The sequence below is a fragment of the Nomascus leucogenys genome, chromosome 2 (assembly GCF_006542625.1).
Source record: "Nomascus leucogenys isolate Asia chromosome 2, Asia_NLE_v1, whole genome shotgun sequence".
Taxonomy (NCBI): Eukaryota; Metazoa; Chordata; class Mammalia; order Primates; family Hylobatidae; genus Nomascus; species Nomascus leucogenys.
Window position 1 is genome coordinate 117,067,380 of NC_044382.1, and position 21,037 is coordinate 117,088,416.

The 21,037-nt window shown below is 35.7% G+C and overlaps 1 protein-coding gene and 1 pseudogene across 2 annotated transcripts in view; one reads left to right on the forward strand and one right to left on the reverse strand.

Moving 5' to 3' along the window:
• The window catches only part of FER (FER tyrosine kinase), a 452,653-nt gene that overhangs the window by 292,924 nt on the left and 138,692 nt on the right, over nt 1–21,037 (forward strand). For both annotated transcript variants that reach the window (XM_030817473.1, XM_030817488.1), the window contains 2 exons: nt 960–1,075; nt 4,306–4,400. In XM_030817473.1, coding sequence (XP_030673333.1) covers nt 960–1,075; nt 4,306–4,400 — 211 coding nt within the window. The remainder of the gene's footprint in view (nt 1–959; nt 1,076–4,305; nt 4,401–21,037) is intronic.
• On the reverse strand, nt 6,772–9,801 carry LOC100579462 (annotated as a pseudogene).

The window sequence follows — 21,037 nt, forward strand, 5'->3', positions numbered from 1 at the left end:
GGCAGGCGGATCACGAGGTCAAGAGATCGAGACCATCCTGGCCAACATGTGGAAACCCCATCTCTACTAAAAATACAAAAATTAGCTGGGTGTGGTGGTGCATGCCTGTAGTCCCAGCTACTCGGGAGGCTGAGGCAGGAGAATTGCTTGAACCTGGGAGGCGGAGGTTGCAGTGAGCCGAGATTGTGCTGCTGCACTCCAGCCTGGCAACAGAGTGAGACTGTCTCAGAAAAAAAAAGAAAAAAAGTTTGCATAATATGATTATAGCTATGTAAAAAATACATATGCAGTGTAAAAAAACCTAAGAGAATACTCAAGAATAGCCATTGTGCTAGTGTGTTAGCCTCGTTTATCTTCTCAGTAATGTTTTGGATTTAATTTTGAAAAATAGATTTTAAAATTTCTTCTCTTCTAAAATAAATACACTATAAATCAGGCTTTTTTTTTTTTTTTTTTTTTTTTTTTTTTTTTTTTTTTTTTGAGGCAGAGTCTCTGTTGCCCAGGCTGGAGTGCAGTGGCGCAATCTCCGCTCCCTGCAAGCCCTGCCTCCCGGGTTCATGCCATTCTCCTGCCTCAGCCTCCCAAGTAGCTGGGACTACAGGCACCCGCCACCATGCTCAGCTAATTTTTTTGTATTTTTTTAGTAGAGACGGGGTTTTACTGTGTTAGTAAGGATGGTCTCGATCTTCTGACCTCGTGATCCGCCCACCTCAGCCTCCCAAAGTGCTGGGATTACAGGCGTGAGCCACCACACCCAGCCAAATCAGGCATTTTATACCAAAATATGTCCTAGCCATAGAGTAAAGTTAGAAGTTCATATGTCTGATAGAAATTAGTTCATCATAGGTAATAGTGACATGTAGGTAAGCACCTCCTCCTCTTTGGTACCTTTCCTTGTGTTTGGCAAAGATATATATGCTGTCATTTACCCCAGACAATGAATGTATTTCTATTTTCAGGGAAATTTTGGTGAAGTATATAAGGGCATGTTAAAGGATAAAACTTCTGTTGCTGTTAAAACATGTAAAGAAGATCTTCCTCAGGAATTGAAAATAAAATTTTTACAAGAAGCCAAGTGAGTTATTTAAAGTAATCAAAATATGTATTTATTATGTAAATGATTTATTAAAATGTAAGTTTGAAGACATCTTAAATTGTGATTTACTGAAATAATAGGGGTAAGCACTTTTACAGTGTGGAATCCAAAAGTTTGTGCTCTTGTGATAGTCTGCAGATCAATTCAGCAATCATAGTCAAACCAGGTGTTAAAAAGCAGTATTATTCAAGTTCTTAAAATGTTAACGATATTTTGCTTTCATCACACATACATATATGTATATATGCAATACTGTGCTTATGATAAAAATGTTACTGTATTATATACATAAACTGTATAGCTTACATATACATTTAAGTAGATAATTATATCTGTCCTACCCTCCGTAGATAGTACTGCTTGCTTCTGTTTTCTCAGCTGTTAGGTTTCATTTCTGAGAACCTCATATTTCTTCAGCTTAGTATCTGGCATTTCTTCTAAAGTTTGCATGTTTTTTCATTTCTAATCTTCTAAGATGATTTATTTTCTTTTTTCTATTATTAGCTAAATAATAGAAAATAATACGTGCTACCTATGTTGCACGTAGTTAAAACTCTTCTGTTAGTGGTAAAATTGATTATATACAACAAAACACAAAACAAATTGAAAGCCACTTTGGAAAGAGTAAGCTGGATGGACATGTGGGTGGGAAATGGATGAATTGATGGACAGATGGATGGATGGGGAAGGAACAGGATACATGGATTCATATGTGTTTGTGTATTAAGAGGAAAGTGCAATGGGAGAATATTGCCATGGCAACAAGAGAACGATTCATAAGTTACATGGCATAGAGCCATGTATATATACTAATATATGTACTAATTCATCATCTAAAAATGAATAATGGCAATGGCTAAACTAGTTTGGATGCATTTATGGAATATTATCTGCAGAGTAAAGTGGTAAATCTTTTTCATGACTTGTTGGCAAGTCAGAAAAGCTTCTGATAATGAATTAAAAGGCATGTTAACACAACTGAAATTCACAGCCTCATTATTTTACAGTTGTTCATGAGTATTAAGGTAAAAGACTGTGCCTCACATATTTTCAAAAATATTTAAATTTCTTGCTTTCTAACTTGTTTTATTGCGAAGTAGAGTTTAATTTCTTCTTTTAAGGTGAAATTATAAAGTTTTATGTTAAAAACAAAATTTATATTCATGCAAACTTCCAAGTATCCTTTAGTAGATGGTAGAACTATATATTTAGATATTTAATATTATCTGAGTTCATGCTTCATTGTGCAAATTTCTTAAAAAGTTTCTAACCTGAGAAATTAAATAAAGTATTAAAGTCAAACATCATTAAACCTTTCTTTTAAATTTCTAGTAGAAGTTGCAAGGCCAAAGTTATTAGCAGAATATTTCCTTTAAAATTCTTGCCAGTCTTTTCATTTCTGTCTTTTTATATTGTCTATCTAAAACATTTTTATAGTTATCCTTGGTTTAGTTGTACATGTACAATACATGCATAAATTTTGTATCTTTCTCCAAAGTTACCTTTTTCATTCTCTTAGGAAAGTATACAGCAGTTTTCAAAGATGAGTGAATTTATAACTTGATAATAAAGAATAAGATTTGGTAATAGAAATAATTGGGACAGACAGGCATTTGAGGGAATCTAGTTTATTTTTAGTTCATGTTTGGAGTCCTATAGGTCAGTGCATTATCAAGTAGAAGGGGCTCACTGCCCAGTGTGCTAGAAGCCAATACTGTGACACCAGGTCTTTGAGAAAAGAAAAGCTTACTATTAAACATCAACTCTTAATGATTTCAAAGCAATAGTTTTATTAGAAAAGGTTGAGGGGGGGTAGATTCTGAAATTACTGAGTGATCAGTGGAAGGGGAAATGGGAGGCCTGGAAAGTCCTTGGCCACACACAGTTATCTCTTCATGCAATGTCATGGTTCATATGTGCAAATCCAGGGGGAGTTAGTCTGAACCATGCAGTGGAAATTTAGGCTGTGATGTTAGCAAGCTTGTTCCTGCACAGATGCCAGTCAGCCCTATTTGTTCTAACCAATTTCAGCCAGTTCTTTTATAAACAACGGGAGTTTCAGTGATTGAGCAAGTTGTCTCTTTTTTTTATGTGCTATCCCGCAAACTCAAGAATTTTTGTTGGTCATTACTGTGTTGAGGTTTTTTTTCTTAACTCTTTAGGGACATGGTTTCAAGTCTATCCTACTTTCATAGCCCTCTGATGAAATTTTGCCCTTATCCAAAGTCTACTCTGCTTCAGCTGAAGTCTCTGTTGAAACTGTATTATTCAATTATCCGTTTGCCAACTTTCTCAGAACTTTTGTTTCTACCATTTTGAAATTGATACTGATCAAGAAAGTATTTAACTATTACAAAATCCAATGAAATGGTTACCCTGTAGCATTTACCAGTATAAAATGATTTCTTATTTTATGTATTTTAAAATCAAGTGTGTGTGTTAAAAAATATATATATATATATGCTACCCCAGCAGCTTACAATTTTTGGCCCACTAATACTTTTCAGCTATACTTTTGTGGTAGTGGCTAAAACCAGATATTATAATTTGAAGGGAGTTGTACATGTTTTAGATTAACTAGTTAATTTCTATTTAACATGGTTGTTAATCATTCAGAGTAGATAATAATTTTTAAAAGAATATTAAATTAAGTAGAATTGACTCATTTGCATCCACATTATGTTGCCAGTGTGTATCAGTATGGTTCGGCCTCTGTCTCCATGGGTTCTGTATCTGTGGATTTGATCAGCCACAGAACAAAAATATTAGGGGGGGAAAATGTTGATGATTACATCTGTACTGAACATGTACAGAATTTTTTTTCTTATTATTCCCTAAACAATACAGTATAACAACTATTTATATAACATTTACATTATATTAGGTCTTATAAGTAATCTGGAGATGGTTTAAAGTATATAAGAGGGTGCATGTAGGTTGTATGCAAATATTGCACCATTTTGTATAAGAGACTTTAACAGGCATAGATTTCCGTATCCACGGGGGTCCTGGAACCAATCTCCTACAGACACTGAGGGAAGGCTTTACTCGTTTGTATACATCCAATTTATCATAATTTGGGGTCATACTGAAATTTTTAAAATTGAATTATGATTCAAGAGTATTCTAGTTGTAAACACTATTTGTGATCACAAATTAATGCTTTATTATTCAAATGATAACTATTCTTATGTTTTCATCTCATCTAGAATTCTCAAGCAATATGATCATCCCAATATTGTCAAACTTATAGGAGTTTGCACACAAAGACAGCCTGTCTACATCATTATGGAACTGGTTTCAGGTAATGTGATCTGAGAATTTTGCATGATGACATTTTAATGTCATGTTTTATTGTTTTTATATGTTCAGTCTCTTTGATTTCTCCTTGTAAAGTTTCCAAGGATTTTGTTTAACATTTCCATATAACAAGAGTCTGTACCTATACTCAGTATTTTTATAGGCTATAACACTTTGCTATTTTCTAGAAAATGTCAACTGCTTTTTTAAAAAGACAGATTTATTATTAGAATATAGTTACACATGGAATTCAGTTATATATCTTTATGTGCAAAGCACTATTTAGAAAAAGGCAGTGTACTTAGACTTTATAACAGTGATAGTACTATCTTATATTTAGTTCACTGTATATTATTTTCCAAGTACATCTCCACACAGCCTGTCTTCTAAATGTTTAAATTGATTTTTATATTTTTTTTTGTAGAAATGGAGTCTCACTATGTTGCTCAGGCTGGTCTTGAACTTCTGGGCTCATGTGATTCTCCTGCCTTGGCCTCCCAAAGTGCTGGGATTACAGACATGAGCCACAGCACCCTGCAAAACCTCTTTTTTGATGGTTATATATAGTAATCTCACAATGCTTTGAATCACTTTTGAATTATGAACTTCTTTCATATGTGGACAAACAAAAAGGCTATCAGTCTATGAATATGTCTTGGTATTTATTTCTGGTGACTTTCAACACCTTTATGTTAACAGCTTTTGACAACAAAGAAAACTTTGAAGTGCTATATTAATAGTATGTTTTAAAGTTTTTTTTCATTGTCCAACTTCCTGTTGTAGAAGATACAGTCAGAAGTAAAATTTGATTTCATAAGCTTTACAAATAGAGTATTTAATAAGTGAAAGGGATTTGCTTTACTTTTAACAATTATTTACTCATTTTAGGAGAAATTTAAAGAAATATGTAAAACGTTTCTGATTTTAATTAAAATATATTAAGTAAACATAGTATTGTAGATTGCTCATTAATTTCTGTTTACAGAAATTAATTTTTCATGATTTATAATTATTGGTCCTGTTTTGTTATACTGCTTTGCTTGCTATTGTAATATTTCTAACTGCAGAATACCTAGATCATTATCATCTTTATCTTCATCAAGATGGCATTGTCTGTGTTAAGTACATTGTAGGTTGTAATGGTTTAAATGTGTAAATATTATAAAAATACATATTAACATTTACATGGGTACAAATGAAGCCCCTGAATAATAAGGAATGTCACTGAAAAACTTAGATTTGGGAGGTGGGACGGACTTGAGGAAAGGTGATTTTGGTCTTATTGCAATTGTTAAAGGACCATAGATGCAAATACCAGATGACAAGTCCTAGTTAAATAAAACAAAAGAAGATAGCTTTGTACAGGAGCCAAGCAAGTGTTTATCTAGACTCTGACTAGTAACCTCTGTTTATGTTTTTTAAATGAATAAGAATAATAAACTTCATTAGAAAATTGAAAATATAATAAAAGGTAGAAAATTGAAAATGAAACCTTCCACTCAACAATCTAGTTATATCTGAAAGCTAATTGCTGCTTACAGTTTTTAAATTTTTTTCCAGAAAAATGTTTAATGCAAATGCTTTAAATTTAATTATGAAACCAACTATACTCCAACACTGTTTCAGATCTTGCTTTTTTTTTTTTCTTATTACTATAATGTGTGATGGTTTTACTGTTTTGCAGTTATCTATGCAATTCTACCTTTTTTTGGTAATGGCTACAGAATATTCCATTCTGTGGATTTACATAATTTATTCAACCATAACTTTATTTGTGGATAGTTTGGTCATTTTTATTTTTATTATCTGTTTTTACAAACAGTGTTCAATGGATATCCTTGGGCTCACTGTAAGAATCATTTGGAAGCGTATCTGTAGGTAAAAATTCAGTAGTGGGATTGTTGGATCCCAGTTTCTGTGTATTTTGATTTATGTAAATGTATTAGCTTTTGATTGCTGCATAAGTAATTATCACAACTTGAGGGCTTAAAGTGACACCCATTTTTTACCTGACAGGGTCTGTAGGTTAGAAGTCCTGGCAGTCTTGACTGTGTTCTCTGCTCAGGGTCTCACAAAGCCAAAATCAGGATGTCAGGCTGAGCTGTTATCTGGAGGTTCTAGGGAAGAATCCGCTACCAAGCTCATTCAATTGCTGGCAGAATCGTGTCCCTTGCAGCTGTATGTCTAAAGTTCCCGTTTCTTTGCCTGCTGTCTGCCAGGGGCATCTCTTAGCTCCTTGAGGTTGCCTGCATCCCTTTTCACATGGTCTTTCTATCTTCAAAGTCAGCATGGGCCTGCTAAATCCTTCAAGTGTTTTGTATTTTTCTAACTTTCTCTTATGTTACTAGGTAAAGAATACTCTCTACTTTTTTTTTTTAATACTAAATTTAAACTATTGAATAAAGAACACTCTCCAGAACACATGATCTGATGGAGTAGGTCTACATTACATGCAATGAAGCTGAACATGACCATAGTTTAACATGGAATGTCAAACGAATTAGTAATTTTCATTGTACAAAAGTGTTTATGTAGCTGACATGCAAGTAGAAAAGTCTCGTACTCAGCATTTTCACCAGTCGTCTGTGATGAGTTTTTAAAAAGGCATTTGGAGAAACTGGTAGATGTCTTCAGCATATAGTTCAAATAAATTAGTTATATGTGTACTACTGAATCCTCTTTCAACTTCTCTTGCATTCCAAATAAAATCTTAGTGCAAACATCAAAGTTGCTGGTCACTCCAAAGTACTGTTAAACTCATAATAGAATACAAGTTCTGAATTACTGTGTGTTAAGTAGGGTAAACCCAAGAATACCAGTTACTGCAAAATTAATTTAGGCACATTTAATAGTCCACTCTAGCATTTTTTCTAAGTCTCTCACATTAATGACTAAAGCCTGTTTACGGTACTAAAATTCTATTATTCAAGCATCAAAGATTACATTTTAGAAAAAGGAAATTTATTTCAGTAATAGCATTACTGCTGTATCCTAAAAAAAAAAGAGAGAAAATAAAGGATCATAATTAACAAAACCAGTATCCATAATAGGATACACAGGGAAAAACATTTTAGGAGGAAAAAAAGTGTGCTTTACTTGCCACAGCAGGAATTATATAATGTAAACACCATATTGGCCCACACCACAAAAATCCATGGGAAAGGTTCCAATTTGAACACTGTATATGCATTATTTTCAAATCTGTGTTTGTGAGTTTATACTGTGTCTGCTTGTACCAATACATGACAAACAAAACAAACTCTTACACACACATACAAGTGTTTGTTAAATATTAAGCATGGCTTGATTCCCTGACTGTAGCTTAAAAACAAAAAAAAGTTGACATCCCAACTGTCTTAAAAATGTTTACAGAAACCATTAAATGAATGTGACTAGTAGCTGAGGAGTGGTGAAAAAGTGATGGTAATGATATGGTGCAAGTGGATGGAAAAAGAATATATGTATAACGCTGAGATTTGCAAATGCATGGAAAATCTTATTCTGCGGGCTTTGTCTGAATTTTAAACTGATACCAAGAATAAAAAAAATACAGTAGCACAAGTCCATTGACACCTGGAGGGTCAGGCCTAGAAAGCTAACCTTCGAAGTGCAAATTTTAAAAATGGAATGTTTTAGCAGGGGCTTAAGGACAATCCTCTGTCTTTTTCTTGTTGAAAAGACCTAAGATGTTCAGGAAGTATTTATTCCTGGCCAGAATTATTTCAGTTTCTTGGTAAAACAAAAATATTTAGCCGCAATTACCACCCACTCATTCACATACACAGAACCATTCTTAGGGGTGTTTGTGGGGAGAAAAAGCCCTTATCTATGTATCATGCAATGGAACTCTTATTTATAATCTAAGTTCTTTGAATCCACTACTTTAAATACCAACATGCACCTCTCTTATCCCCTCCCTCTCCACCCATCTACCCCATACACCCCCAGGGAACCTAGGTATTCTAATGTCTTCGTGTTTTCTAAGCCTCATGAATAAGCTGTTGAGTACCACCTCCACTAGATCAAAATTAACACCTGATGCACTTTCTACAGCACCTTTTTCCTTCTCCACAAGTGAGTGGAATCTTGATGCTTTCAAGCTTGTACCTAGATCTCCAGGTCATCAGGCCGAGGTCTGCTGCTGGCACGACTGCTGGCTCTGCTTGAAGATCGCTGGTCTACAATGGCTAGTGGCTGTAGTTCATGTCCAGCAGCTAGTTTTTTAGAATTCTGGTTATCATCAGGGAAATCAAAAGGCTGTGCATGGGAGTTAGAGATGGTGCTTCCCACCTGCCCCATTCGATTTTGTTCTGCACTGCAATTAGCCCAGTTTTGCTCACTTGCTTGCTTGCTGTAATTGCGGCAAGAAGAACTGTTTCTGTCACCAGTAACCAGCTTGTACCCAGGAAGAGACATAGGCAAGAGGGGAGCAGTTGGTGAGGAGCAGCCATTGAAATAAGCGTATTTTTGTGACCCACAGTCTTTGGCGGGGCTTAGCGGGCCAGTGGTCGCATGGTAAGGGTCGCTCTTTCCCTTAACTCGATCCTAAACGCCCTTGAGGAAAACATAGAAGAGTTCAATGATACTCAAGGCCAGGGACACCAAGGACACCACCAGCATGAAGATGATGACGATGGTTTTCTCCGTGGGGCAAGAGAGGAAACAATCCACCTGATGTGGGCAGGGATCTCTTTTGCAAGTGTGAACAACACTCAAGCTGAATCCATAGATGTACCACTGGCTCAGCAAGAAGGCCACCTCAAAGATAGACTTAAAGAGGATACTGATGATGTAGGTTCGCAGCAACCCCCCTTGCGTTTTCACCTTACCATGCTCTTCTATACCATACTTGAACTTCTTTATCTGAATCTGCTTCAAGTGCATCTCCACAGTGACACCATCAGTTTGGGCAACCTTGAGTTCCTCCTCTTTCTTGGTCAGTTTCTCTTCCTTTTGCATCACATAGAACACATGAGCCAGGTACAAGAGTGTGGGTACAGACACAAATATGATCTGCAGGACCCAGAAGCGCACGTGAGAGATTGGGAAAGACTTGTCATAGCAGATGTTTTCACAACCAGGCTGCTGAGTGTTACAACGAAAGGCAGACTACTCATCTCCCCAGGCTGACTCAACCGCTATCCCCAGCAGCAGGATTCGGAAAATGAAAAGTATCGACAGCCACAGCTTCCCTCCAGCAGTTGAGTGGGCTTGAACCTTGTCAAGGAGTTTGCCTAAGGTGCTCCAGTCACCCATGTTGCCTGGGCACCACTCTTTTACTTAAAAGAAGTGAAGTCATGCCAAGTGATTGAACTCCTTGGAGGATGAAGTAAAATGAAAAGGCAAGTTCAGGCACTCAGACCTGTCTGTTTAAAGTTTAAAACTCCGCTGCTGTTTGGTACTTTCCTCACCCCTTCCCCCGATGAAAGAAAAGTGCTGATACCTCATAAAAGCTGCTACTCTCTACTTTTAAAAGGGCTTGTATGATTAAATCAGGCACACCTGCATAATCTTATTTTAAGGTCAACTGTACATGATAGAACATATTATGAGTAGTACTTATAGGGATCCAGGTATTACAGTAGGACATCTTTGGGAGGCCATATTCAAATTTTATCTACCACAGTAGATTTTGCTAAATTTTCCTAAAGGCTGTTTGCAGTGTGGAATCTCAAATCTTATTAGTGAACTTTTCATATTCAGTTACATTAAGTTCATTGGTTGATCTTGCAGTTTGAATGCATCTTTTACCCATGCATGATTTTATAGCATCATGCTTCAGTCATTTGGAAAACATCAGATCACCAAGTCATGCAGGTATTTGAAATAATGATATAATTCATCATGTAATATCACACATTTATTAATGTCACAAGTCTCAGAAAAGTAATGGAGGCGGCCAGGAACAGTGGCTCACGCCTGTAATCCTAGCACTTTGGAGGCCAGGGTGGGTGGATCATGAGGTCAGACATTCGGGACCAGCCTGGCCAACATAGTGAAACCCCATCTCTACTAAAAATAAAATTAGCCGAGTGTGGTGGTGCATGCCTGTGTAATCTCAGCTACATGGGAGGCTGAGGGAGGAGAATCACTTGAACCCAGAAGGCAGAGGTTGCAGTGAGCCAAGATCATGCCACTGCACTCCAGCCTTAGCAAAAGAGTGAGACTCTGTCTCAAAAAAAAAAAGTAATGGAGGCTGTCAATCTCATTGCAGCAGATACATGTTTTGAACAAATCTATAGCACCTAAATTTTCTCATGCCTGTTTGTAATTCCTTTCTTCTACCTTTTACTACCCTGTCACAGCCAACCACTAAGGTGCTTTCTGTCACTATGTATTAGCATTTCTCAGAACTCTTAAAAAATAGAATCATGCAGTAAGCACTTTTTTTCGCTAGGTATAATTATTTTAAGATTAATCCATATTGTAATGTGTATCAATAGGTCATTCTTTTTATTGCTGAGTGGAGTTCTATTTAATGAATATACTGCAGTTTATCCATTCAGCTGTTGATAGAGTTTTGGATGATTTCCAGTTTGGGGCTACTCTAAATGAAGTTGCTGTTAACATTCTCTACAAGCCTTTATCTGGACAAATGCTTTCATTCTCTTGGGAAACTGCCTAGTAGTGGAATGAATGGATCATCTGGCATTTGCATGTTAAATTTTTTAAGAAACGACTAAATTACTTTCTAAAGTTTTTGTTCTAGTTTACATTCCCAACAGCAGTCTATGATAGTTTCAGTTCCTCCCCATCCTCGTCAGCACTTACTTGGCCTGGTTAGTTGTTAGCCTTTCTAATACTTCTATACCTTATTGTGATTTTAATTTACCCTTTCCCACTGAATAATGATGCCATGCATGTTTTCATTTGCTTATTTGACGTTTGTATGTCTTCACTGGTCAAGTGTCCAAATCGTTTGCCTATTTTAAAAATTGGGTTGGTTGTTTTCTTATAATTAAGTCTTGGTTCTTTACATATTCTGGATACAAATCCTTTTTCTCTCAGTCTGTGTCTTGTCTTTTCATTCTCTTAACAGTGTCTTTTGAAAAAATCTTTATTTTGATAAAGTTTAATCAATTTTTTTCTTTTATGGATCATACTTTTGATGGTATATCTAAGAAAACTTTGTTGAACCCAAGGTCCTAAAAGTTTTTTCTTAAGTTTACTTTTAGAAGTTTTAAAGTTTTAAAATTTGTATTTGAGTGTAGGACCCATTTCAAGTTAATTTTTGTATATGGTGTGGGAAATGGTTAGAAGTTTATATTTTTGGCATGTGGATATCCACTTTTTCCAGCACCACTTGTTTTAAATGACTGTTCTTTCTCTCTTAACTTTTTACCTTCATATAAAATTCATTTTTTCATACTTATATGTGTCTCTATTTTTGGACTCTATTCTTTTCTGTCAATCGTTTTGTGTCCATGCCAATACCACAATGTCTTGATGACAGTAGCTTTATAATAAGTCTTGACTCAGAAATAAATCCAAACATATACAGTCAACTAATTTTTGACAAGAAGACACAAAGGGGAAAGGATAGTCTGTCCGACAGATGGTGCTGGGAAAACTGCATTTTCACATGCAAAAGAATGAAATGGGACCCTTGTTTATACCATACACAAAAATCATCTCAAATTGGATGACAGACCTAAATATAAAACCAGAAACGATAAAATTCCTAGAAGAGAACATGGGGGAAAACTCTGGGACATTGGCCTTGGTGATGATTTTTTCGATATTACAGCAAAAACTCAGGCCACAAAAACAAAAATAAATAAATAGGACTATATTAAACTGAAAAGCTTCTGCACAGCAAAGGAAGCAATCAGCAAAATGTAACAGTAGCCTACAGATGGTGAAAACTACTTGCAAATCATATACCTGTTAAGGGGTTAATATCCAAAATGTATAAAGAACTCATACAACTCAATAGTAGAAAAGCAAATAACTCAGTTTAAAGATGGGCAGAGGAGGCTGGATGCAGTTGCTGATACCTGTAATCCCAACACTTTGGGAGGCTGAGGCAGGAGGATTGTTGGATCCAGGAGTTCAGACCAGCCTGGGCAATGTAGTGAGATCCTGTCTCTCTGTTTTTTTTTTTTAATTAACCAGACATGGTGATGTGTGCCTGTAGTCCCAGCTACTCAGGAGGCTGAGATGGAAGTATCATTTAGGCCAGGGAGGTTGAGTCTGCAGTGAGCTGTGATAATGCCACTGATCACAACAGATGTGCCACAACAGAGTGAAACCTTGTCTCAAAGAAAAAAAAAAAAAATCACATACAACTGATGAGCCAACAAGAGAGCAAAACATTGTCTCAAAAAAAAAAAAAAATCCAAAAAACAAAAACAAAACAACACAGAACTGTTTTTAAAAATGGGCAAGGGCCTAAATAGACGTTTCTCCAAAGAAAACATAAAAATGGCCGACAGATATACGATAGGTGCTCAACATTATTAATCATCAGGGAAATGCAAATCAAAACCACTGAGATAGCACCTTACTCCCATTAGAATGGCTATTTTTAAAAAGTGAAAAGGTAACAAATATTGGCAGGGGTATGGAGAAACCCTGTACACTGTCGGTAGGAATGAAGATTGGTACAGCCATTATGGAAAACAGTATGAAGGTTTCTAAAGGAATTAAAAATAGAGCTACCATGTACCTCAGCAATCCCTCTTCTGGGTATATGCCCAAAGCAAATTTAATCACCCCTTGTAAAGATATGTGCACTCCTATGTGTATTGCAGTGTTATTCACAATAGCCAAGATACAGAAAAAAACTAAATGTTCGTCAGCAGAGAAATGGATAAAGAAAATGTGTTACATGTGTTCAGTGGAATATTCTTCAGCCATAAAAAGCAAGATCTGACTATTTGCCAAAACACAGATGAGCCTGGGGGACATTATGCTAAGTGAAATAAGCCAGACACAGAAATAAAAATATTACATATTATATATGGAATCTTAAAAAACAGATATACAGAGATAGAGAACGAAACAGGGGTCACTAGGGCAGAGGGCAGGAACAGAGGAAATGGGAAGATGTAGGCCAGAGTATACAAAGTAGGAAATATGTAGAATGATCAAGTCTAGAGATGTAATTTACAACATGTGAACTAGAGGTAATAAAATTTTTCTGTATATGGGATTCATGCTAAATGAGTAGAGTCTAGCTGTTCTTGTCACACATAAAAAAAACGGGGAACTATGTAAGATGATGGATATGTTAATTTGCTTCACTATAATATTCTTTTTACTATCAATATGTCTTCCATAACATATCGTATACCTTTAATATCCGCAATAAAAGTTCTTTAAAAAGTCTTAAAATCAGGTAGTATTAGTCCAGTTTATTCTTCTTTTTCATGTTCTTTTAGAAGTCCTTTGCATTTGCATATTAATTTTAGTATTAGTTTTTCAGTTTCTATAGAAAAGCTTGGTAGAATTTAGAGTGAGATTTTATTTTATCAATATATCAATTTGGGGAAAATAGACTTCCTAGCAATATTAAGCCTTCTGATCCATGGACATAGTATATCTCTGTAGTTACATAGGTTGTCTTTAATTTCTCTAAGCAAGGTTCTGTACTTTAGCGTATGGGACTCTTCATCTTTTGTCACATTTATCACTGATGTACCACTAAAAGAAGAAAGGACTCAAAGTCCTTTCTTTCAAAGCTTCTAGCTTAAGAAATTCGAATAAGAGCAAATTAAACCAAAATAAGTAGAAGAAAAGAAACAATATAGATAGCAGCAGAAATCAATGGAATGGAAAATACAAAAACAGAGAATAGTGATAAAACTAAAAGCTAGTCCTTTGAGAAGATTAGTAAAATTGATGAACTTCTTCCCAGACTTATCAGAAAAAGACAGAAATTACTAATATGGAGAGGTGATATCACCACAGAATATGCAGATATTAAAAGGATAATCAATGTTATGAATAACTTTATACAAATTTTATTTTATTTTTAGAGACAGAGTCTCACTCTGTCACCCACTGGAATGCAGTAATGTGATCGTAGCTCACTGTAGCCTTGCTTCAGTCACAAGCAGTCCTCCTGCCTCAGCCTCCCGGAATTTGGTAACTTAGATAAAATGGACAAATTTCCTTAAAGATACAAACTATCTAATCTCATTCATGAAGAAATAAAGAACCTGCATAGTACCGTATCTTTTAATAATTGAATTTCTCATTTAAATAACCATTCCTCAAAGAAAACTCCAGGCCCAGATGGCTTTTCTGGTGAGTTATACCAAACTTTTAAGAAGAAAATATTACCAATTCTATACAAACCACTGAGAAAATTGAAATTGAAGAATATTTCTAAACTCATTATTTGAGGCCAGCATTACCCTGATTCTAAAATGAAACAGAAACATTACAGGAAAAGAAAACTGCAGACCAATATTGAATGATTGTAGATTTAAAAATTCTAAGCACAATTTTAACAAAGCAAATTTAACAATACGTAAGAATTCATGATCAAGTGGGATTTATCCCAGGACTGAAAGCTGATTTAACTTTCATAAATCAATATAATTAATCATATAGATAAAATAGACATTATATGATTATTTAAATGCAGAAAAAAACATTTGGCAAAATCCAGCATCCTTTCCTGATTTAATAAAATTCTCTGTAAACAAGGAATAGAAAACTTCCTTATCATGATAAAGGGCTTCTAAGAGAAACCTATAGCTAACATTTTATTTAATGAATGAATGGCAATTGACTAAGTGTTTTCCCCCTTTATATCAGAAATAAGATAGATATGCTGGCACTCACAACTTCTCTTACTGTACTGGGTGTTCTAGTTGGTGCAATAAAGAAGAAAAAAGTAAAAGGGATCTTTTAATTGTTTGAATATGTTTTCTTTGCTACCATATTTATTTGCCAGTATTTAAAATTAAAATGGTAAGATACTGTAGTATTATAAGATTATGTGGTATTCTACAAAACTTAAAAATAATTGATTTTTGTTTTAAACTTTTCAGATTTATGTTTGACCAATTATGTTTTCTTATCTCCAGTAGTGTTCTCTTTAGACATGGCTTTGAATTCTCTAGTCTTAAACAAGTTATATCTAACTTCCTAATATTATCATGAAAATAGGGCCAAAATAACGAGTTTGAAAAATGATACAATTTTATGGTATTTTCTTTTTCTTTTTCTTTCTTTTTTTTTTTTGTGAGACGGAGTCTAGCCCTGTCTCCCAGCCAGGAGTGCAATTGTGTGATCTCGGCTCACTGCAACCTCCACCTTCTGGGTTCAAGAGATTCTCCTGCCTCAGCCTCCCAAGTAGCTGGGATTACAGGAGCCTGCCACCATGTCTGGCTAGTTTTTGTATTTTTTAGTTTCACCAAAAACAGGGTTTCACCGTGTTGGTCAGGCTGGTCTTGAACTCCTGACCTCAGGTAATACACCCACCTCAGCCGCCCTAAGTGATGGGATTACAGGCGTGAGCCAACGTGCCCGGCCAATTTTATGCCATTTTCCAGTTGAACCTTGGTAACAATCTCTTCCCACCTTCTACTTACTTCTCTAAATATATTGCCGTTTAACATCTACTATACCACTTTTTGTTCTCATCAAAGAGCAGATGTACATCTCAGAATTTGGAAAGATAAATCAGCAGAAAAGCAAAAAGTCCCTTGAAAGAATTTCCACTACAAAATCAAAACCTTATAAATACATGGTTATGAAAAGCACTGGAGAAACTAAATAGACTTGGTTAGCTTTTAAGAATTAGGGGATTTCTCGAGACCATCCTGGCCAACATGGTGAAACCCTGCCTTTACTAAAAAAAAAAAAAAAAAAAAAAAAAAAAAAATACAAAAATTAGCTGGGCGTGGTGGTGCGTGCCTGTAGTCTCAGTTACTCAGGAGGCTGAGGCAGGAGAATTGCTTGAACCCGGGAGGCGGAGGTTGCAGTGAGCGGAGATTGCATCACTGCACTCTGGCCTGGTGACAAAGCGAGACTCTGTCTCCAAAAAATAAAAATAAAAAAAAATAAGATTGTTACTAAATGTACTGTGATTGTGTGTGTGTGTGTGTGTATATATATATATATATATATATACACACACACACACACACACACCAAACACACATATGTAAACATCTACATTAATATCTTAAGAGTGCTGGCCGGGCGCGGTGGCTCACGCTTGTAATCCCAGCACTTTGGGAGGCCGAGGCGGGCGGATCATGAGGTCAGGAGATCGAGACCACGGTGAAACCCCGTCTCTACTAAAAATACAAAAAATTAGCCGGGCTTGGTGGCGGGCGCCTGTAGTCCCAGCTACTCGGAGAGGCTGAGGCAGGAGAATGGCGTGAACCCGGGAGGCGGAGCTTGCAGCGAGCCGAGATTGCGCCACTGCACTCCAGCCTGGGCGACAGAGTGAGACTCCGTCTCAAAAAAAAAAAAAAAAAGAGTGCTTGACACATAATCACTATGTGTTTGTGCTCATCATCATCATCAATATCATTATACTTCATCATTGGCTGAGAGGAAGAAAATGGCTAATTAAAATGCCTGCTATAATCCAGCCATAACTTTAACTCAGACTGAACCTGCTCATGCCCCTGCTTCTAACTCTATCCTAACCTGATACTTGTGTAGTCAAGAATGACCTAAAAACAAATTTGGAAGCACAGTTTGTCTTCAGTTCTTCCCTTTTACCGTCATTTGTGATTGTCTGTTGTAGTGTTTAGCCTTTATACAGTGTCATTTTCTTCATATGTAAAACTGAAGTGATTGGATTACATGATCTCTAAATTTTAGCTGTAACCTTGAATTGTTTCATTGTTATGAAATTTTTTTGAAAATTTGAAACCTCTGATAAACTTGAAGACCACTTCAAAATTATTTGTCTTTTCTCTTTATAAAACGCATAATAGGGAAATAACCAACTAGTTTTATTATTATAAAACTAGCACAATAATCTATAGTATCTTACATTTACATAATATTTTACAGTTGTCAAAGCACTTTAACATTATGTCAGTTATTCTACTAGAAGTTATTATTTCCATTTACAAAGAAACTATTAAATAAGTGAGGTACAGAGAGCTTGAAGTGACCTGTCAACATCAGTTAAATAGAAAGTAGGCTAATAGTACTCTATTTTTACTATTGTGTAATTAGGTTTTTATGTGGGTCAAAATATATAATCCTTTTATTAAATGAAAATTCAAGCAAAATGTCTGTGCAAGATACTCTATGAATGAAAACATTAATCCCTATTTCATAATTTCTCAACCTTGTGCATAGATAAATAAATACCTTGTTTCAGTAAACAGGAAAATTTCTATATGAGTTTCTTTTTTCTCTACTGGGAATCAAGCTGTGGAGGGAAGATTTAGAAAACTGTTAGGTTAAAAGCAAGGATTTACTAACTTCCTAGTGTCTAATATGCACACCATTTCTAAAATGTATTATGCCAAGATTTAATATGCTCCTGTTCTTGTCAGATAACTGATCCCTTTTGGAATCATAAATCCAAAATATATTTTAACCAGAGTAATATTTGAGGAGCTTATAAACATTTGAGAATTCAAGTTTAGAGTGAGTAGTCCAAGATGATCCTGTCTTTGTTTGAATCATCTCTTGAATTATGAATACTTTGCTTGCTTGCTCGCTTGCTTGCTTATGAGTTGCTGGGTAAGTAAAATCAAACAAAAGTCAGCTCTAAATGGCAATGGGTAATATGAAAAAAAAAACCTCTAATATGCTAAAAGATGACCCCTTACTTTATAGACAAGTTATTACTTCGAAATTCAAATTAAGAGAGGACTTTTAAAAGTGACAAGCTATGAGTTAAAAGAATATTTCTAGTCTTGGCTGGGTGTAGTGGCTCACGCCTGTAATCCCAGCACTTTGGGCAGCCAAGGTGGGGGTCGATCACTCGAGGCCGGGAGTTCAAGACCAGCCTGCCCAACAAAGCAAAAACCCCGTCTCTACTAAAAATGCAAAAAGTTAGCTGGCCATGGTGGTGTACACCTGTAATCTCAGTTACTTGGGAGGCTGAGGCAGCAGAATCGCTTGAACCTGGGAGGCAGAGGTTACAGTGAACCAGGATCACATCACTGCACTTCAATCTGGGTGACAGAGTGAGACTGTCTCAAAAGAAAAAATTATATATAACAATATATGTTATATATAAAATATATAGTCTAGGCAGCTGTCCTTTGTTCTCATATATGTGGTTAAATTAAGACTGCAATAAAAGATACCGTGATGAATAGGAGACTTAGCACCTTAACCTCCAAGTACAGTAACGCCTGTGCTGACACTGGGTAAAGCTGATTAATTTTATAAAGCCTGAAAAAAAGTGTCAATCTCAACTTTTTCTTTCACTAGGGATTAGTAACTACCCCCTTCTTTTTGACCTGAATGTTCTTTTTGAGTTCAGAACTTCCTGGAACTAATTAAATGTTATATTATCTGGTACGTTGCTCAGCTCACACAGATTCATGGCCCTTGGCAATCCTCAAACTCATCTTAATTTTAAAATGGCTTATGACTTTGGAACTTTTAGAATTTTTGAAGAGTTTTCATCAGGCTTAAGACGTTCTCAAAATTTATCTCACCTCTATAACATGACATTTTATTTATGGTTTAAAAAAAGTAATTGAGTTCATTTGGTTTATTTTAGGCTTAGAAATTTTAGGCTTAGAAATCTAGACATGATTATTTATATTGTTCTCATAAATCTCTTGATTCTCTATTTAATAAATGGTGCTGGGAAAACTGGCTAGCCGTATGTAGAAAGCTGAAACTGGATCCCTTCCTTACACCTTATACAAAAATTAATTCAAGATGGATTAAAGACTTACATGTTAGACCTAAAACCATTAAAATCCTACAAGAAAACCTAGGCAATACCATTCAGGACATAGTTCGTGGGCAAGGACTTCATGTCTAAAACACCAAAAGCAATGGCAACAAAAGCCAGAATTGACAAATGGGATCTCATTAAACTAAAGAGCTTCTGCACAGCAAAAGAAACTACCATCAGACTGAACAGGCAACCTACAGAATGGGAGATAATTTTTGCAACCTACTCATCTGACAAAGGGCTAATATCCAGAATCTACAATGAACTCAAACAGATTTACAAGAAAAAAACAAACAACCCCATCAAAAAGTGGGCGAAGGACATGAACAGACACTTCTCAGAAGAAGACATTTATGCAGCCAAAAAACACATGAAAAAATGCTCATCATCACTGGCCATCAGAGAAATGCAAATCAAAACCACAGTGAGATACTATCTCACACCAGTTAGAATGGCAATCATTAAAAAGTCAGGAAACAACAGGTGCTGGAGAGGATGTGGAGAAATAGGAACACTTTTACACTGTTGGTGGGACTGTAAACTAGTTCAACCATTGTGGAAGTCAGTGTGGCGATTCCTCAGGGATCTGGAACTAGAAATACCATTTGACCCAGCCATCCCATTACTGGGTATATACCCAAAGGACTATAAATCATGCTGCTATAAAGACACATGCACACGTATGTTTATTGTGGCACTATTCACAATAGCAAAGACTTGGAACCAACCCAAATGTCCAACAACGATAGACTGGATTAAGAAAATGTGGCACATATACACCATGGAATACTATGCAGCCATAAAAAATGATGAGTTCATGTCCTTTGTAGGGACATGGATGAAACTGGAAAACATCATTCTGAGTAAACTATCGCAAGGACAAAAAACCAAACACCACATGTTCTCACTCATAGGTGGGAATTGAACAATGAGAACTCATGGACACAGGAAGGGGAACATCGCACTCTAGGGACTGTTGTGGGTTGGGGGGTAGCGGGGAGGGACAGCATTATGAGATATACCTAATGCTAAATGACGAGTTAATGGGTGCAGGAAATCAACATGGCACATGGATACATATGTAACAAACCTGCACATTGTGCACATGTACCCTAAAACCTAAAGTATAATAATAAAAAGATTTCCATATAAATCTTTGAATTGTCAAAATTCCTTTTCTTTTAATTTTTCATTTGCATTCGTAATTTCTATAGTACATTTCACTAATTTTTGCCAAAAAGTTAAATTCTTTTAAAAAATAAACATTTCATCCTTCCCATTTATTGTGAAATTTTATATTTTTACAGGATTTTAACAGTCAATTTCAGTTATGTGACTTCACAGCTCTGGAAGGTTACTGTGGTAGTTAACTGGCAATGACAGTTTCAGCTGCTTTGGTAACAAATCCCAGCACTTGGAGTCTAGATACTTGCCTGGCGTTTGTGTCTTTCACTCATGATAAATGTAGAAAGGATAAATTGAGCCAACAAAGGATTAAGGAATGTGACTTCTGCCTCATACTCACTAAAAGAGAATCCTCAAAGTCTGAACTGGTGCCTTTCCTAACATAGTTTAACCCATTGCCAATTATATTACAATTTTACTTCACAGTAATCAGTTTTGAGGCCAATTAAAAGAACAACATAGTAATTCTCGAATTAATATTTCGTTCAAAAAATTTTAAGATACAGCAACTCCGTGGCTGAATTTTTTAACGTGGCAAATGGATTACTAAAGAAAACCCAATACTGTGGAGTTTATTATTTTATGTTGTTTGAAGATTATGGTAGAAT